This window comes from Ictalurus punctatus, chromosome 14 (assembly GCF_001660625.3).
Source record: "Ictalurus punctatus breed USDA103 chromosome 14, Coco_2.0, whole genome shotgun sequence".
NCBI classification, from domain to species: domain Eukaryota; kingdom Metazoa; phylum Chordata; class Actinopteri; order Siluriformes; family Ictaluridae; genus Ictalurus; species Ictalurus punctatus.
Window position 1 is genome coordinate 25,116,164 of NC_030429.2, and position 19,644 is coordinate 25,135,807.

Consider the following 19,644-nt stretch of genomic DNA (forward strand, 5'->3'; position numbering starts at 1 on the left):
GCATGGCCAAGTGTGCCTTTTAACGGCAAAAATTCTAGCTATTAGTAAATTTCCCAATCCAACTTTGACGTTGCCCTGCGATGGATTGGCACCCTGTCCAGGGTGTACCCCGCCTTGTGCCCCATGCTCCCTGGGGTAGGCTCCAGGTTTCCAAGTGACCTGAAAACGATTAAGCGGTATAGAAGATGGATGGATGGATGGACTTTGACGTGCGTTGCGTAGGTTTTTCGGCATGGCTGTTTCCTTTACTTTGCAACTTGTCTGTATATTCAATCGATTGTGTCCAGCCTATTGCCTACCAGTACATTTTACAAATGGAAATGCTGAAAGCAGGGAAGATTTGCTGCTTTATCTGTCCTTCAGTATTCTGTTGTTCCTCAAAGAATGTCCAACGAGCCAGCACAGATAAGTGTTCACCCACACACTTCCAAAAAACAGCTGTTGGCTTTGCATACTGTGTTTAGAGAGTGTGAGTTGCTGTGAAAGGAACATTTCACCTTTGAGTAAAAGGAGAAAGCAAGAACAGACCTTATCCGCATTCTATCATAATGAGCAATGCAACATCTCGAGTCAACAAAATGGATGAGCTCTCAGTATTTACTAAACGCCATGAAGATTTTAGCAGCAAACCTTTGCTTAATGGAGTATCTAACTGTAATCTTATTTATTTCAGATTTAACCTGTTTGCTGTGCCTGCTTTTGATCAATTGCATGTAATTCATTCCCCTAGAAGATTGCGCCCAGTTGACTCCACCTGCCTACACGATATTAAACAAATATTATCTTTATTCCAGCAAAGAATTTATGTAAAGTTGATTCGTGCTTCATTTAAAGGGTCTCACCCTAAAGTGCTGCTGCTGTATGTGGAATCGTATCGCTCTGCTTTAGGGTAAACTATTGAATAAAAACTCCGAGAATTCTCTGAGAAACAAGTGTACAAAAGTTCATCCTTATAAAAATGAGTTCGCCACAGCACACTTATTAATCCCGGGAAAAATGTTTCTTCTGTCCTACTGAGTTATGTTTACATCACGCTCCATTCTCTCACTGCACACAGAGAGAGAGAGAGCGAGAGGGAGGTTAAAGACATCCAGGATCAAATGAGGGGTGCACTAAATTACTTCTCCATCACTAAGAAAACAGTCATAAATTACTCAGCAGCACTGAATAAATACAGTACTGAAGACAGTAGTGCAGCTGCACTAATCACAGGCCTATATTAATCCTCGTATTATCTTTTGGTCAATTTGACCCCAGTCAATGTTTAACGTCTGTAAATACATGATTGACATACTTTTTTTTGCTTCAGATTGAATGAATTCTCCTAATTTAATGGGGACAACTCGGTAAACATGAAATTAACATGATGATATTTTTTCAACGTCTTGCATTTTGTAGCATCGCTGTTCTTCGGGGTCAATTTGACCCCAGGTTCTTTTAGATGTATAAAACCTAAGAAATATCAAAGTTTTACACACATTTGTTTTGGTTGTTTTATTGAGGTCACGACAACATGCTACAATTTTAAAATGTTCATTTTATAATAAACAAATCAAACAAAAGCGATTGAACTAGTTCAACACAACGAATGTTTTAAGTGGTTCAACTGAAAATGCAACTTATAATGAATTCGCCAGTTTCAAAATTATTCACCCTCCTGAATAGAATCCCTCACAACAGATATATATATATATATATATATATATATATATATATATATATATATATATATATATATACATACATACATACATATATATATATATATATATATATATATATATATATATATATATATATATATATATATATAATTTGTCCATAGTCCTGCAATAGGTATTCTGGATGTATAAGGGGGGAAACAGCCGTATCCTTATTAGTTATTTGATTGATTGGTTGATTGATTGATTGGTTGGTTTATCTTTTTGTTTTTTTGATTGGCTGGGTGATTGGGTGATTAATTGAGTACTTGATAAGTTATCTGTTTGATTGCTTGGTTGGTTTGTTGGTTGATCTATGGGCTCAGTGACTGACTAACTGATTGATTTATTAGATGCTTAGTTATGTGGTTGATTGATTGATCTATAAATTGGTTGGCCGATTGGTTGGCTCATAAATTATTGAGTTGTTGATTCATGGAGTTATTGATTGATTGATTGATTGAATTTGGCACATGGGATGACAACCATCCATCCTTGGAGAAACTGCCATGGTTGTGCTTAGGTTAAGAACTATGTGACTCTAAAATGTAAGGATGCAGAGTAATACTGTAGGTTCAAGTACAGTACAAAAATGGCCACACCAAATACACACAGATGCATCAAAAGGCCAGACGTGACCCTACCATGTATCTGTGGAACAAAGAATCCTTACAGTTTTCCCTTCTTTTCGAACACTTCACTGGTCACAAGTTTTGGAAGCTTGAAGGTTTCATTCTCTTTGGCACTTCCCTGTACTCATTCCCGAGGGAAAAAACAAAATTTTGAACATGACATGGATGGTGATGAGTAAGCGAGATGTGTTTTCCAATAGCCTATAGAAAAAGTCAGTGGGTGGTTGTTTGCAACATCAGTCAGATAGCCTTTTCCTGTGAAAGTAGGTGGTTCTTGGCCAGTTTTTGTGCATAAATGTATCAGACTTCTTAACAGCAGCTGGTACTCGGGCTTGAAATACATCATTTACATTTATTGCATTTAGCACATGCTCTTATGCAGAGTGGCTTACAGAACTGCTTTGAGGTTATGTTCAAAAACACATCTTCTTGCTAGTACAAATAGGTCAGGGATTAAAAATGTAGACCCTGCTGATATCATAAAGGAGAATCCTACATGACCAAGTCAGGTTAGCAGTATGAGAACAAAAGGATTGCCCAGACCAGCACAAATGTTGCTTGCATTGTCATAATCCAAGAGTTCCCTAAGGAGATTGCTTCCTACTAATGTTTTTAAAAGGTGTTACCAACTATTTAATAAACTGTGTTAAGCTAACTGGCACACTGTAACAAAAAAAATAGCATTTGTTTGAAAAATTTCAGGTATCTTTACATAGCAGTGAGTCATGGCTGTTTAGCATGGGATAAATAGCATCAGGAGTAAACAGGTATAAGGACTGACAGATGTTCTGATCTCCACATGTTTGTGTCTCACATTTCACATAATCTGAGTTACTGAGCCTCAGCGCTGTTAACCCACAGAAACTTTGTTGTTTCTTCAGCTTCAAACAGAGAAGCGAGCTTGTGTACTGTATCAGAGCCTGGCCTTTCAAAGACACACTAACACAGAGACTCTTCAAAAGCCTGACAGGATCTGAGGCATTGCTGGGAGGATGTGTGAAAGGTAAGCTGTGAAGGTAAAACATACACTGACACTACCCGAGTGATAATTACACACCGGGTGTCCATACTGTCAATCATGTAGGAAAGTGACAGTTATGGGGAAAAAAGTATGTCCTTTAATGTCAGTTTAATTGGAAAGCTTTTGATTGGTTGACTAGCTGAATGATTGGTTGATTGTTTATTTGCTGGTTTTTTAATTGATTTATTTGATTAAAAGATTGGTTAATTGTTTATTTGCTGGTATTTTAATTAATTAATTTGATTAAAAGATTGGTTAATTGTGTGGTTACTTGACTGATTTGTCAATAGATTAGTTGATAGATTTGTTAATTTTATGGCTTGATTTATTGGTTGGTTGTTGGTTAACTTTGAATTTATTTATTTATTTATTTATTTATTTATTTATTTATTTATTTATTTATTTCAAAAAGGGACAGTGTACATTAATCAACATTCATAAATGTATATGTACCCAAGCTAGCCGAAGGCTAAATTTCATTGGTAGTCCCTTTGCCAGATGTTATTACGCATAAGGTTAATTAATTGTTTGCTTAGCTGATTGATCGATTAGTTGGTTGGCTGCTTGTTGCTTCCTTAATTGGTTAATAGACCATTGATTGATTGATTGGTATTTCTGTTTGTTGATTGAGTGGTTGGCTGGTTGGTTGATTGGCTGGCAGATTGGTTGATTAATTGAGTAGTTGATTAATTATTTGATTCATTGCATGCTTGGGTCATGTGGGTATTGATTGGTTGGTAAATTGGTTGCTTAATTGGTTGGTTTGTTGATTGATTGATCATGAACATGAAGAGTTGGAATGCTTTTTTTTTTTCTTTTAATTCAAGGGCAGTACAAGCTAAATTCAGTTATGTCTGAATACTAACCCAGTAAAACCCTAAATGAATTCTCTTTTGGAAAAGCAAAAAAAAAACAACAACAAGAACAAAAAACACATACATTTCACACCATTATGCGTCACCATTACATGAGAAAATTCTGAAATCTCAACATGATATGAATTTAAGTCAGTATGTGATAAATAAAAGCAGTGTGTGTGAAAATGTATGTGAAGGTGAAATCATGTGTAGAAAACCATAAAACACTAACCTGATTATCTTCTGTCCTTTTGTCATTTTGACATTGACTGTATGTTTGCTTAGTCTATCTACATTTCTAAAAATGGCAATTTGGTGTGTGTGGAGATTCTCTCCGTGCTTTGGGGGTTTCTTCCGGGTACTCCAGTTTCATCCCCCAGTCCAAAGACATGCCTTGTAGGCTTATTGGCCTCTAAAATGTCATTAGTGAGTGAATGGATGTGTGTGTGTGTGTGTGTGTGTGTGTGTGTGTGTGTGTGTGTGTGTGTGTGTGTGTGATTGTGCCCTGCAATGGGTTGGCACCCTGTCCAGGGTGTCCCCTGCCTTGTTCCCAGACTCCCCTGAGATAGGCTCCAGGTTCCCCGCAACCCTGTGTAGGATAGGCAGTACAGAAAATGGATGGATGAATAATAAGCCAAATATATGATTATTACACTAATTTCTAGACTTTCGCAAGCTTGAAATAGTCTTGTTAAATTGACAAAAGATTGGCCAAGTGTACATGGTGGAGTTATTGTCAATTCAGATATGTAGCACTATATACTGTATGGACTCGCAGCATGTTTTATACATCTGTGCATACACATATGACTATTCCAGGCAGACTGGAGTCGTGCATCATCTAAAGCTGAAAGATCAGTCATGCAAGTCCGATCATATACTCATCATCCATCTGGGAATCAGACAGTTTGATCTTTGACAGCATCAGAAAGACTTTGCTAGAGCTGATTAAGGACTTCCTTCTCAAATATGCCGTTTCTCAGGAAACTTTCGGTTCTATTTTCTGATCTTGGAACCTACTGCAGGAAGAGAGACATAAAAAAGCAATGTAAAAGCAAAGCTAAAAAGAAAAGAACGGTACAGCTGCCATTAAATTGATTAGCGTATATAATAGACTAGTGATGCTGGGTGCATTAATTCTACACTGATATTTTGAGTTTTAACAATCGTACATGGAACCCTTAAGGATTTAACACCCTGTTTAACAGAAGCATAAAAACTAGCATTCTTTAGTAGCATTTTATTCATTAAATTGTCCACACAATGGCTTACTGGTTAGCATGTTCGCCTCACACCTCCAGAGTTGGGGGTTCGATTCCTGCCGGTGCCCTGTGTGTGTGTGGAGTTTGCATGTTTTCCTCCAGGTACTCCGGTTTCCTCCCCCAATCCAAAGACATGTGTGGTAGGCTGATTGGCATGTCCAAAGTGTCCGTAGAGGAAAAACAATATTTTTTGACAAGAGGAATGTTCACAAATTGTTATTTTTATCTATTTTTTATTTTTTATTTATTTATTTATTTATTTATTTTTTATTATTTATTTTTGACGACAACATGACAAAATGTTTCATCAATGAGTTGGAGTTCTTAACTAAAACATAATAATTAAAAAGTAATAAATACAATACATATATTTGAAAATGAAATTAATTAACGGAAATGTGGTAAATTAAAAGATAGAACATTACAACCTGAAGATGATGTAATTAAAAAGCAAATTCAAAATAGATGTATATTTATGGGCGTGGTCACAGGAGGAGGGCTGGACAAAGAGCTAGAGCAGAAAAGTAATCTGGAAGAGGTGAATCTGGGCGCTATTCTCATGCTGAGATGTTGTAAAGGCTTTTTGTCCGGATCATCATACCTCCAGATGAGCGGATTTACAGAATGTCTTATAAGATGGTGTTGTAAAATGTTTTCCTGCTGAGACAGGATGATGTTTCAGCCCTGATGCTTGGCTCTCTGTTCAGAGAGGTTACAAATCATAATAATCACATTATGTCATTTAGCTGATACGACTGTAGACACCAGCTGAGATCGAACTCATGAACTTGAATTGACAGCATAAATGTCTTGTCATCCACCACACACACACACACACACACACACAAACTGTTCTGAATGGGTTTATTTCTTATCATCCTTGTGGACCAGCATGAGCCCTTTTCTATTAGCCACAGGGACGAGGTGAATAAAGCACTGGGGACATGCAAGATGCTAAATGAACCCAATCACACTCTGGGAAAAACCATCTGTGCCCACTTCAAGAAGATTCACAAAGCCAAGTGCATTCTGGGAATCCAAAGACATAGAGCACGATCTAAAGTCTCAACTGGCTTATGCACTTTTGCTGTCTATTGATCACCGGCTCTTTGAATTTTGTTCTCTTTGACTTTTATATTTTTATTTTTTTTTATGTAATACATAAAAGTCAACATGTATTTCTTTATTTGTTAGCATGTAAATGAAGCCTGTACTATACTGACTTTTGTTGAACAATTATTTATTTATGTTCATTTTTATCATTCGTGGTATGAACTAGCAGCCCAAATTATACGTGTTGGCGCATCTACTATGAACTCCAACTCCCAGGATCCTCATCCAGTACCCATGTCACATGACTCTCCCGAATTCTAATGAGACCCATTTGTGCTCAAGCAAGCACTCTGTTTAAATCAGCTGGACTTTTAGGTAGTCTGTGTGTTGTGTCAATCCAGGGATGTTTCTGAGCCCTTTGCATTCTATGTCTAGTCGAGCTGAGTCATGTGAGTTCGAGTCGAGTCATGTGAGTTCACGTGACGTCGAGTCTAGTCATGTAAGGTCGAGTCTAATTACTTCAAGTCTAGTCTTATTAAGACAGATTTAGTTGCCAAGTCTAGTTGATTTGAGTCTAGTCAAATAGTCAAATGGAGTGTAATCAAGTTAAGTTGAAGTGATTTGAGTCCAGTTGAATTGAGTCTTGTGTTGAATCTAGTCAGGTCTAATTAAGTCAAATCTAGTGTCTAATCAAGTGTATTCTAGTTGAGTCAGGCTGATTTGATTCTGGTCAAATAGAGTCAAATGGACTATAATCGAGTCAAGTCCAGTTGAATTGAGTTTTGTGTTGATTCGAGTCTAGTCGAATCAAGTCAAAGCAAGTTGTCTAGTTGATTTGAGTCTAGTTGAATTGAGTCGTGTTAAGTTGAGTCTAGTTGAGTCAAGTCTCTTTGATCTGCGTCTAATCTACTCAAGTCAAATATAGTTGTCTAGTCTAGTCAACGTGAGTCTAGTTAGTTTGATTCTAATCAAATACAATCAAGTGGAGTCCAGTCAAGTCTAGTTGATTTAAGTCTAGTCTAATCAAGTCAAATCTAATTGTGTCAAGTTAAGTCTAATGGAGCCTAACTGACTGAAGTCTAGTTGATTCAATTCTAAGCCCATCAAGTCAATGTATAGTGCCCTCCACTAATATTGGCACCCTTGTTAAATATGAGCAAAGGAGGCTGTGAAAAATTGTCTTTGTTTTCGTGAAAAATATTTGAATAATAGCGTGTTTTGTATGTAAAAAACACATGTATAAATTTCACGTGTCTGTGGGTCTGTTCTGTAATGGCGTGCTCGTCTCTCTGAGACATCATTCTGTTTACAGCCATGACAGAGCCTCAATCAGGTTTCTCTCCCCGTCTTTTGCAGTTGTTTCATTGTGGAAAGGAACAGTCTCTCTCTCTCTCTCTCTCTCTCTCTCTCTCTCTCTCTCTCTCTCTCTCTCTCTCTCTCTCTCTCTCTCTCCCTCTCCATGATCACTGCCAGCTCAGCCTTGACGTTCAGAGTCATGTCATGTGAATTAAGATGTGAGGAGGCTTTATACAGAGATGCTTCATAACCTCGGATATTTGGAGCGTTACTTGTTATCATGACGTTTGGGTCTGCATGATGGAAATTCAACAGCTCTATGTTTTTCACGTGTTTTTTTTTTTTCACGTCATATGTGATTTGCTTTCACTATTTTTTTTTTTTAATTTTTTTTTTAAACATGACCTCACGGTCCTCCTAATCTCCATTTCCCTCAGGACCAGTTACCGATTTGGACATGTTTCAGACTGAGTCATTTCATTAGCTGAACAAATTCACGACACAGACGAGTTTATTGATTTTATTGTGAATAAAGCGCCACAGTAGGCAAAGAGAGAATTAATAAGGATTCTCTTGCTAACATAATATGATTAAAATGTCTGGGGAAAAAGGATATGCGGTATTTATTTAGACACTAACTCTGAATTACAATGAGCCATTCACTTTGTGCTGTTCTCTAGTGTGAAAACTTTCACTGACTTCGATTAGCCGAGGATTAAAAAAATGTCAAAATAAATAAATAAATAACATAAATATAAAATTCAAGTCGTGATTCCAAACGTAATATCTCAATGGCCTTCTTCTCCTCCATTAGTCAGGGTGGAAATATCAAGATGGTTATTATGGCTGACAAAATTTGAACTTTTACCACAGAGCAGCAGGTATTAATATGGAAACAAAAAATGTTACGACTAGAAAGAGGTGTGTTCAAGTATAACCAAAGCCAATTTTTCACCAATAACTCATTTTTAGGTGCAATTCATGTTGAAATCATTCACCCTGTCACCGTAAGCCTTGTGTAGCTTGACCTTGTCTAAATTGCACTTCATTACTATAATATTTAAACTTTACTTGAGTATTATTGAAATGCAATACTTCTTTCTATTCTAATCTAACTACGTTCACAAGACAATAACATTTTCTTTTAATTCCTTACATTTTGATTAGACCTTGAAGAATCTTGAAGGTCTCTTCTTCTCTCATCCAGCCAATGTCCATGTGCTTTACATCAATCGAACGGGCTCAGTTTACATCCAACCATTTCAGTTTAGCAATCAAGTTCAATGTAGAAAAAAAAAAAAAAAACAAACATTGAACCTTCTTATGATACACAATGCTACACAATGGGGATACATTTATAAATGTAAAATTTATATCCAGATCTCTGTAAAGCTGCTTTGTGACAATGCCCATTGTTAAAAGCACTATACAAATAAAACTGTATTGAATTGACGTGAATAGTTAGCATTGTAGCTAACCATGCACGTATGAAGAGGCATAATACACCACACTGAAGTCTTGAACTCGAGGATGAGCACCCTGGCCCTACCTCAGGCCCTACCTCAGGTTTCAGTATGCTGGCGTAAACAAAGAGTGATATAAAATAAAGCAGCTCCTTTACCTGCTTATAAAACATGAGGTCTATCTTATTTGAAAAAAAAAAAAGTGAAGTAAGTTTAGCTAATTTTCTAATATTAAATGTCTATAATTAACTTGTTTTGTTTGCTAATGCCAGATTAGTTACATGATAATAATAATAATAATAATAATAATAATAATAATAATAATAATAATAATAATAATAATAATAGTGGCTAATGTAATTGGCTAGGAAGCAAGATAAATTCTAACTAACAGTAATTATTGGTTCATGACTTTTTTTTTTTTTTTTTTTTTTACTTCTGAATAAATTATTAGAAAATTACGTAGCATTAGTCAAAAGTATGATCTGCAGTCTTGCAGTGTTTTCAGGCAAAATGGTGTAGTTGCTTTAATATGAAACTCATCCCCATTCATTATTGATTTTTCACTACTAACTTCTAACGACATTAAATCAATGTTCTAAGCAAGTAAACACTAACTTTGATGCTTTTGTTCCCTCTTTGTAATGGAGTGTAGTTTTTGTGATTAGGTGAAAGTCTCCAGAAGGCCATTAGGGCTGAGTCTGCATCTTGTCTTTTATCAGAGAGAAGCAGCTATTGATGAAGATAAATGGTTCTTTAAGAGTGGAAAGAGAGGCACAGAGGAGTTACTGCATGCTCAGGTAGGCTATAATCAAAATCCAACATTCCACTAATGGCTGTTCGGTCTGGTCCTACACAAGGTCACAACGTGTATATTGTTGTCTTGGGTTATGATAATCTTTCCACATGTTATGCCTATAAATAATAGATCTAGATCAATAACATCATCAATCTTGACGGCATTTGCATTCCACTTTAATTGAGGATCCATCCATCCATCCATCCATCTTCTACCGCTTACTCCTTCTCAGGGTCATGGGGAACCTGGAGCCTATCCCAGGAAGCATCAGGCACAAGGCATCGGGCACAAAGTTGATTCATTTCCTACATCCTGAGTGTTTTACTCCTCTTACACCACAGCAAGTTTCCAACCATTACAATGGTTTATCTATCCAAGCACATCATGTATTGTTTTTACTGTTACTATGGAAACCATTACGCATTAACGTATATGAACCTTTGATTTGCAGCCGCACTACTCTCAGAGCTGCTGATATAGAAAATCAATCAACACCTTCTGACCAATCAGAATCGAGAATTTATCAGATGTGATGTAAGCTGAAAATACCGAAAAATGTACTTGCAAGAATCTGGTTAGATTACTATATACTATTATATGCAGTGTACTATAGATGATATGAATCAGGAATGACGAAGTACAGCATGCTTATGTCGAGGGTGTGATCATCACATCATCACGATTCTCATGTTCAGATCCATTGTGTGCAAATAACAGGCTAATTTTTACGTAGAAAGGAAGCTGCAGACTGATACAGGGGTTCATCGTTGGAAAGAAAAGCATTCTGTAAAGCCAGAGTCACAAATCAGTGAGGAGAATGAAGAATGAGCAACGCTCTTGTTTTCCTCACATCACTCGTTAATTACGTCCCACTGCTGCGTCTTGAAAAGGGGGACGTTTCGCAATGGATTTCCTTTGCAGTCTTAAATTGACGATAATTTAGTCGGAATTTCATACTCCGTTTCCGTTTCTCTCAATTGGATTCCCAAAGTTCATGAAGAGCTCCACAGAGGCTAGGACTGAAATGCCGCGAGAGAACACCGAGGATCGTAACGAGAAGATCGACGTGCGAAGTCATTAAATCGCAGCACATTCGATGCAGAACTTTCCTCTGCGCTACGTCTGACAGCTCATATTTGTCTTGCTACAATTATACTCAAATTCCCGCTCCCTCCGGAGGACGTAATGAACGAAATCGGTAGCATTTTCATACCACGTGCTCCGTTCGTTTTGATTCAGAAATTCACAGTGGCACTGACTCTACAGGTTAAAGGCGATGGCTTTGTGTTTGTCACGTCTTTGTCTTGCCTGGTGGAAAATCGAATACATGTAATGATAAACAGTGTGTGTTAGTCCGTGTCTCCCAGCCTCTGGAAGAGATGGAGCTGTCTTCCTCGTCGCTTTGTGAAACTTGGAATAAAAAGAATCCAACACTACAAACTGACTTCTGATTTCATGCTTTTAATAAATATTATATGGAAGGAGAACAAAGTTTGTAGTAGTGCAAATGACGCCCCCAAACACACGTATCGTTACCTTCCTTTCTACCTCTGACTACACGTTTCAAAGTCTGAGGTCACAATAGGACGGAATGTGTACAGAATCTGAATATCAAAATGTACTTCTTCACATCATTTCACCCAGGCTGTAGTTCATTCACACGCCTCTGGACCCATATCCCTTTTTTTTTCTATTGGTTTAGTCTGATTTCAAATTCCACTATTAAGCCTTTGGGGTCTATTAAGCTATTTTTAGCCGATTATTAGCCAGTGTTGCACGTGTATCACCCCGCTGAATACAACAGGATACAATAGTATGTCACCATTAGTCCTGTGTCCGTGTGTTCACCTTAACACAGCGGTGCTATTGTACACTACTGTCCGCTATGTTTGCTCACTAACTGTGATGTATTAGTGGGTCACGTCAATCCGTCACTATTTCACACATATAAGCCATACTGAGTGCAGCACGGTGAGCCTTTGTGACCATAAACATCGTGGAGTGGCTGTGTCACATTGTACAGTGCAGTCCTCGTTGGAGAATCCGCACACATTAATAACAGACAAGTTAATGTAGTGATGCGTAAATACTATGAGGAAAAAGTGACTGATTAAAAAAAAAAACATAGCAAGTAGTGGAGATACATCCATCCATCCACCCACCCATTCATCCAGACATCCACTCTTCCATCCATGCATCCACACATCCATCCACCCACCCATCCATCCACACATCCATCCACCAACTCACAACATCCCTCCACACATCCATCCTTCCAATCCATCCCTCCACACATCCATCCACCCACCCACAACATTCCCCCACACATCCATCCACTCACCCACAACATCCCTCCACACATCCACACATCCATCCATGCATCCACACATCCATCCACCCACTCATCCCTCCACACATCCATCCATGCATCCACACATCCATCCACCCACTCATCCCTCCACACATCCATCCATGCATCCACACATCCATCCACCCACTCATCCCTCCACACATCCATCCATGCATCCACACATCCATCCACCCACTCATCCCTCCACACATCCATCCATGCATCCACACATCCATCCACCCACCCACAACATCCCCCCACACATCCACCCTTCCAATCCATGCATCCACACATCCATCCATCTACCCATCCATCCACACATCCACACATCATTGCATGCATCCACCCTTCCACCCATCCCTCCACACATCCACCCTTCCATCCATGCATCCACACATCCACCCTTCCATCCATGCATCCACACATCCACCCTTCCATCCATGCATCCACTCATCCATCCACCCACCCACAACATCCCTCCACACATCCACCCTTCCATCCATGCATCCACACATCCATCCACGCACCCACCCATCGAACTATCCACCCACCCATCCCTTCATCCATCCATGCATCCACTCATCCATCCACCCATCCATGCATCCCTCTACACATCCACCCATCCCTCCACCCTTCCACCCATCCATCCACCCACTCACAAATACATCCATCCCTCCACCCATCCATCCATCAGAGGCAGCAGCAGTTGCTGTCTTAATTATATATCCTCTCAGAGCCAGCTTGCAGCCATTGTAGTGGATCTGACATGTTGACACATCATTTGCATGTATAGTATAAGGTGCTGTTTGCACAATGCCTACGTGTTTCGGAGTCAATGTACTTCCTTGAAACACCGAACCTTCAGGTTAATTTTGTTTCCCCTGATGCAATACACCTAAATGAGCTTATTACTGTTATTTAATAATTACCTAATCCTGACCACATATGTTCAAAAATCCAGTGCACTTTGCAACACATATAGTAGGTATAATAGATGAAATTAATAGCTTAAGTAGTACATTTCATATGCTTCATGAGTTGATAAACATTCTGCAAACATCAACCCACTATGGATATGTATTTATTTTCCAGAATCTCCAATTCTTTTGTATGTTTCTTCAACATGAACATAGTGATATGCAGTCGTAAACCGGAATATGGTCACCATAGCCATTGTGATGTAATGTTACCCGCATCAGGGACAGCAATCTTTTATTTATTAATGTATGTTATTTTATTAAAACAAATCCAAACGTCAAACATGTTCTAAGCTTAAAATAAGCTTTAAATATCTAAGTATTATAATAATATCTAAGTATTGCTTTTCTCTTGACTATATTTACACATGTGACCTAGAAGTAATCCAAAAGTAATCAGATTACATTACGTTCATATTGTGATACTTGGATTACGTTACTGATGACATTTTTCATGAAGTCATTTGTAACTGTAACAGAAAACATTTTTAGTAAGTCATTTGGGAAGTAACCCTCCCAACCCTGCTTGTTATCGAAGTTTAATGATGCTGAGCCTGATATAATTCCAGACAGAGCATGCAAGTCATCTGAGCTGAATTCTGGTTTTCTTCTTATCCTTCCTTGCAAAATTGAGCTCATTCACATCCGTCTTTTGTATTGTACTCACATGGGTCATTTCATCGCAGCGCTTCGGTTCTGATCATTTTCAAGCCGCTGTGGAATTTCTGTCTGCTGATTACTAAATATTGTATGTACTGTTCTCCTTCCTGTCCCTCCATTAGCCTTTCTGTTTTATCCGCAGCCTTCTTCTGTTTCAATTGTATATATCTTTTCTCTAATCTACAAACTAGAAACACTAATAGTGGTGTATAAAGTACAGCCCTTTTGAACTTTTCAACCTTTTGTTGGAACTGAAATGGAGTTAATTGAGTTTTTATGGCATGAATATACACATGATATTACACTTGGGAAAAAATTCATTGCAGTTCATTTATAGTTGATTAGCTGCGTTTAATGGCCAGAGAACCGCTATAAACCGAGCGATAAAGTTAGTTTTCATGACAGCCTTATGTCAAGAAAATGAACTCATGTTATGCCACCAGCGATCACGAAAGCATTTTACAGCTGATGTTGAATACTCATGTGGGTTTATGTGATGAGGCGCTTTTGTACGTGTCCAGAACATTAACTTTAAGTAAAGTGTTACCACAAACGAAGTATCATCAGTGTTACTTTACATTGTGTCAAGCTTACATCTTTTTTTTATATATATATATATATAATTCTGCACTTTGAATGCACTCTTCCTACCGTTCAGACCAGCCAGTGGTTTACATTTATCCATTTAGTTCATAAGCATGAAAATGTTCTATTTTAATCCATTATTATCTCTATAGTAACAGCTCATTAACAGGGACTTAAGGGGTATGATGGACACTTAATAATAAAAATGACTGTTAAAATGACTAACATCGATATGGTGAAGCTTTCTATGAGGACTCTTCAGGACAGAGGACTTTCCAGTTTCTTGGTAAATCGCAGGGCACAATCACATAAACATTCACACACCCATTCATACACTACGGACACTTTGGACATGCCGATCAGCCTACCGTGCATGTCTTTGGACTATCATGTTGGTACAGGTGTACAGTTGGTGTGTGTGAATAGATTTTATCCAAATATGGTATCATAGTGTTCAGTTGGGTGTTTTACAAATAAATAGTGTCATAAACAGAACTGTGGTGTTGTTTCTCCTGTGATAAAAGCAGTAAGTGACTCCAGCAATAAAAAATAAAAAGAAAAGAAAAAATGTAATGTTCTGCAGGCACACTATACTTTCCCAGGTACCCCCTGAAAAATTAAGACCCAGACTCTGACCCTATCTGTTATCTTGAGCATTACATTTAAAACTTAAGTTCTGTCTAAGGAACATGAATGTGCAAAATGTTTATATATGTACACGTACCTTGCAACCAACTTTGCAATTACTAGACCACTTGAGAAGGAAGGAAGGAAGGAAGGAAGGAAGAAAGAAAGAAGGTGTAATGTTTCTGGCTAAGGCAATGGTTTGAAATATCATGGTCTGTCCTTTGTCCATTCTTGTTCTACTTACATACTAAATCAATGTGTATTGGTCAGATCTCATGGATTCTTCTTCCAGTCCTATTCTAATGTATTTATTAATTACAGCCACAGTGCAAAACTTAGAATTTTGTTTTATATTACCACAAAATTAGCAATAATTGGTAACTTATTTTCCTTCATTTCTGTTTGCTAAGTGATTTCACTTATTCATACCGAAAAGTCATATATCATACAAGACAATAATCTGTGGTTAAAGACTGCTGTCGTGTGATTTTTTTATTGTTTTGTTTTGTTTTTCATATTACCACTCTAAAAATACCATAGATATGACCTTCACATCTCATTTTTATTGAATTTCAAAGCCAGGAGGAAAAAAAAAAAGCATGTATTTCATTTTTTTCTTTACAAACTGAAATATTCATAAACAAAGCATGTATTATTTTAAATGTTTGAAATGGTCAACCAATCATCTGGGTAAATAAATAGAGTTTATACTTCACACTCTTTGTAAGATGGTTGCTGACACTTGCACTGCCCGTAACCATTTATGATTACAAGCGCACCGTCATTGTGAGATAGTTCATACTCATTATAGGGCAGCTGCGTGGCCGGGTCCGCCATCGGCTGCCTTTCTTGTGTCCGGTTCTGTTGCCTATTCTGAATGGTCAAGCAGTGGTGGGTACGTTGTATTGAGTGTGGGCAGCACTTCCATGAGATGTACACTATGAAAATGATGAGAAAGAAGAAAAACAAAAGAGCCATGGTACCTACAATTATTGTCTGGGTTAGTAACTTGTTGTCCATCATAGCAGGGTCATCAGTAACTTCTTTCACCTCTTCTGTGGTGGTAGCCATGGTAGTTTGTGGGTTTTTGGATGTTGTGACAGGAGTGGTGAAAATACTAAAGCTTCCCAAATTCTCTGCATAGAAGTTCTGTGTTGGCGTCTGCATATTCCCAAACAAAGATCTAGTGAACTGTTGGGGTAACGTGGCCTCCATCGTGGTACTGGTCGGTGCAATAGGTGCTAAGATGTTTTGGCAGAGTTGGAATCCATGAACAGCGTCTAGTATTTCCTCGCCCTGTGTGAAGTCAGGGCTGTGGCATAGGATGGATTGCTCCCATCGACCCTTAAACTTACTAAGCCAACTGGCCAAGTTGCAGATTCTGTTGGTACATTCCCAAAGGTTGCTGGACAACCCGATGGTGTTCAGAGACTTCCACATATCCGTGGTTTGGGTATCAAGGCTGGTCAACTTGTTGTTATCCAGCAGCAGAACCTTTAGGTTCGGTAAAGTTTCAAACACTTCAGGGGTTAGCGTGCGTATCTCGTTCCCAGTTAGATCCAGTTTTTCCAGAGTGGTCCACTCCCACTCCATGGTACATGATAAATTGTTAATCTTGTTCCACTGGAGATAGAGGAACTGGAGGGCGACGAGACGCGGGAAGTGGGCCAGATTGATCTTGGTCAAGTGGTTGTGTTCCAAATGGAGCTCCCGTAGCTTTATTAGCCCGGCGAATCCATTCCGAGCCAGGCTCCGAAGCCGGTTGTTGCTCAACCCAAGGTATTCCAGACTCCAGCAGTCCCAGAAGGCCCTGACAGGCATAGTCCTCAGTAAATTGGACCTCAGGTGGAGAATCTGGAGCTTCCGAAGCCCGTGAAAGAGCTCAGGCTCCAGCGCAGTCATCTGGTTAAAGGATAGATCCAGGATTTGCAGGTTGATGAGGTGGATGAAGGTTGTGTTGGGCAGCTTGGTGATGCGGTTGGAGCTCAGGTTCAGGTCCTTGAGCTTGTAGAGCCCCTGGAAGGCATCCTCATGCACAGTATGTATTTGGTTGTGGTCCAAGTGGAGCCAGGTTAGCTGGGTGAAGTCAAAAAATTGGTCAGGGCTGAGCTCGGTGAAGCTGTTGTGCCGGAGCGAGAGTCCCAGGGCTCCTCTGTCCACGCCGTCTGGGGGCGCCAGGAGTCCCTGCGTGTCGCAGTAAAACTGCAGTTCCTCGCAGCGGCATTTCTGAGGGCAGGCTGTGCATGACGCAGGAGGGAAGCACAGTAGTATGCTGATCACACAAAGTGCTGCTGGTGCTTGTCCCACCAATGGCCACCTTGGAATGAAAACCTGGGTGGGTTTAAAGATAAGCACATCTGATCTCAGCAGGGCATATATGTGTGTATATATATATATATATATATATATATATATATATATATATATATATATATATATATATATCCCGTTCCACTCTCTGCCAGTCTCTTGCTCTAGGTTTGGAAGAGATATTAATATTGATACAGAATTTGAGGTTTGGATATTGTTTTCTGGCTTAAGATTGAGCTGGTTTCCCATTTTAATAATAATTAATTAATAAACAGTAAATATGCCAAATTCCCAAATGCATGCATTATTCATTTGGCTGTTTCAGATGCTATATCTGTTGCTCATTTGCACATTTTCCATTCCCATCTACATTTATACTGCATTTGGGAACCATATGTGGATGACTTTATCAGCACTCTTTTACTCATCATTATCATCTCTCTATCCTGTAGTACTGCTGTTATTTAAAGCGAGTCTAAATCACAAGTTTGGATGATTCAATATGGGGAAATGGCGTAAGAAAGATGACATTTTAACTGCACGGGCAGTCTACTCCCTCACTCTCTCCCCACCGTCTTTTCAATTCACTATTCATTTCCTATTCAGGTCCAGACTGTGTAAATCAAAGAAAGCGAACTTACCCATTCTATTGTGAACATCAGTGACTGCATTCAACTGTCCTTTTCTGCAGACTTCTGGAAAAGCCAGACGAAGGACAAATCCAAGGGGAAAAAAGCCAGTGGAGTGAATGCAAAAAGAATTAAAGAAATACCAAGCCTCCTGATCTGAAACAAATTCAGAAATTCCATGTTGTCATTTGTTTTTTTTCCAGAGCTCTGGGCTGAAAGATAGCGAGCTGCAGACGGCAAAGTGTTGTCGATCATCCGTGCCATTTATCCCTCTCTCGCTTGCTCATTCTGGCTTGTGCTCTTTCTCTCTCTTGCACTCTCTTGTCTCTTCACTCCCTTTCTCACTTGCTTTCTGCCTCACACTCGCAATATGCTTGCCCGTTTGATTCACTCCTTCCTCTGCATTTTTTTCCCTTGATGCGTCATCATCTGAATATTGATCATTTCAGCATGTTGTGTGGAAAATCGCCGCTGAAATGAACACTGTAAATCTCTCGCTGCCTCTCGCCCCATCTAGTCAGCTGGTCTCTCATTAGAGATGCGTGTGTGTATTGCAGCTCTGCCGTCCTGTGGGATTCATTTACATTTAGGGGATTCGTTTTAATACAGATTGGTTGGATTGGAAAAGTATAATATGAATCCTCATTATTACTATCAGCTATAGCTTCAATGATGGAAGTATTATTGAATGGTTAAAAAAAGAATGTTGTTCCTTTCATTTGAGAGATTGCTATATTGCAGCAGGTAGCGTTGCGCCCTCACAGTTCCTGGGTTCCTGGTTTGATCCTGAGCTTGGGTTACTCTATGTATGGAGTTTCTGTGCATGTTTTCCCCATGTCCTTGTGGGTTTCCTCCAAAATTTTCAGTTTTTCTCCCAATGAGCATGTGCATGGTACATTGCGTTGGACTGAAATTCTATCCACACTTTATTCCCGCCCCACACCCAGAGGTCCTGGGAAATGCTCCGGATCCACCGCAGAATAAAGCACGTCCTGAAGATACCCGAAAGAAATAAATTGTTTATTCTACCATTTTCTTCCGCTAGGTTTGAGTACTACTGTATACGGCATCCGGGTGAAGCTAGCTTACCCCGACGAAGGGATCAGAAATAGCCGTCTGATTACGTCACAGGAATTAGCAAATTGAAATTAGCAAAGTGATTGCACTATAAATAATGAAGAAAGAGAAAAATAATGGACCTCAAAAACCTGTAAAAACTAGACAAGCTTTAGAAACTGTAATAAGATCATATAATGAAATGGAATGAGACAAAGTTAACCTGATCTTACATATTCTTGCCAGTATATAGCTTTTCTTATAACTTAATGTAACATAGGACGTATGCCGTCTATACATGGCAACATTATACAGTTCCCTTTCCATGAAAGGGGTTCTAAGTATCACCACCTCACACCCGAGCTAT

At 38.9% G+C, this 19,644-nt stretch overlaps 1 protein-coding gene across 1 annotated transcript; it reads right to left on the reverse strand.

The window, feature by feature from the left end:
• Window positions 1–15,780: 15,780 nt before the first annotated feature.
• On the reverse strand, window positions 15,781–18,707 carry LOC108274667 (leucine-rich repeat transmembrane neuronal protein 2). Its single transcript, XM_017484895.3, has 2 exons — window positions 18,234–18,707; window positions 15,781–17,613 (listed from the first exon to the last, which is right to left on the reverse strand). Exons 1-2 carry the CDS (start codon window positions 18,261–18,263, stop codon window positions 15,988–15,990), a joined length of 1,656 nt encoding a protein of 551 aa, XP_017340384.1. The 5' UTR covers window positions 18,264–18,707; the 3' UTR covers window positions 15,781–15,987.
• Between the last annotated feature and the right edge of the window lie 937 nt (window positions 18,708–19,644).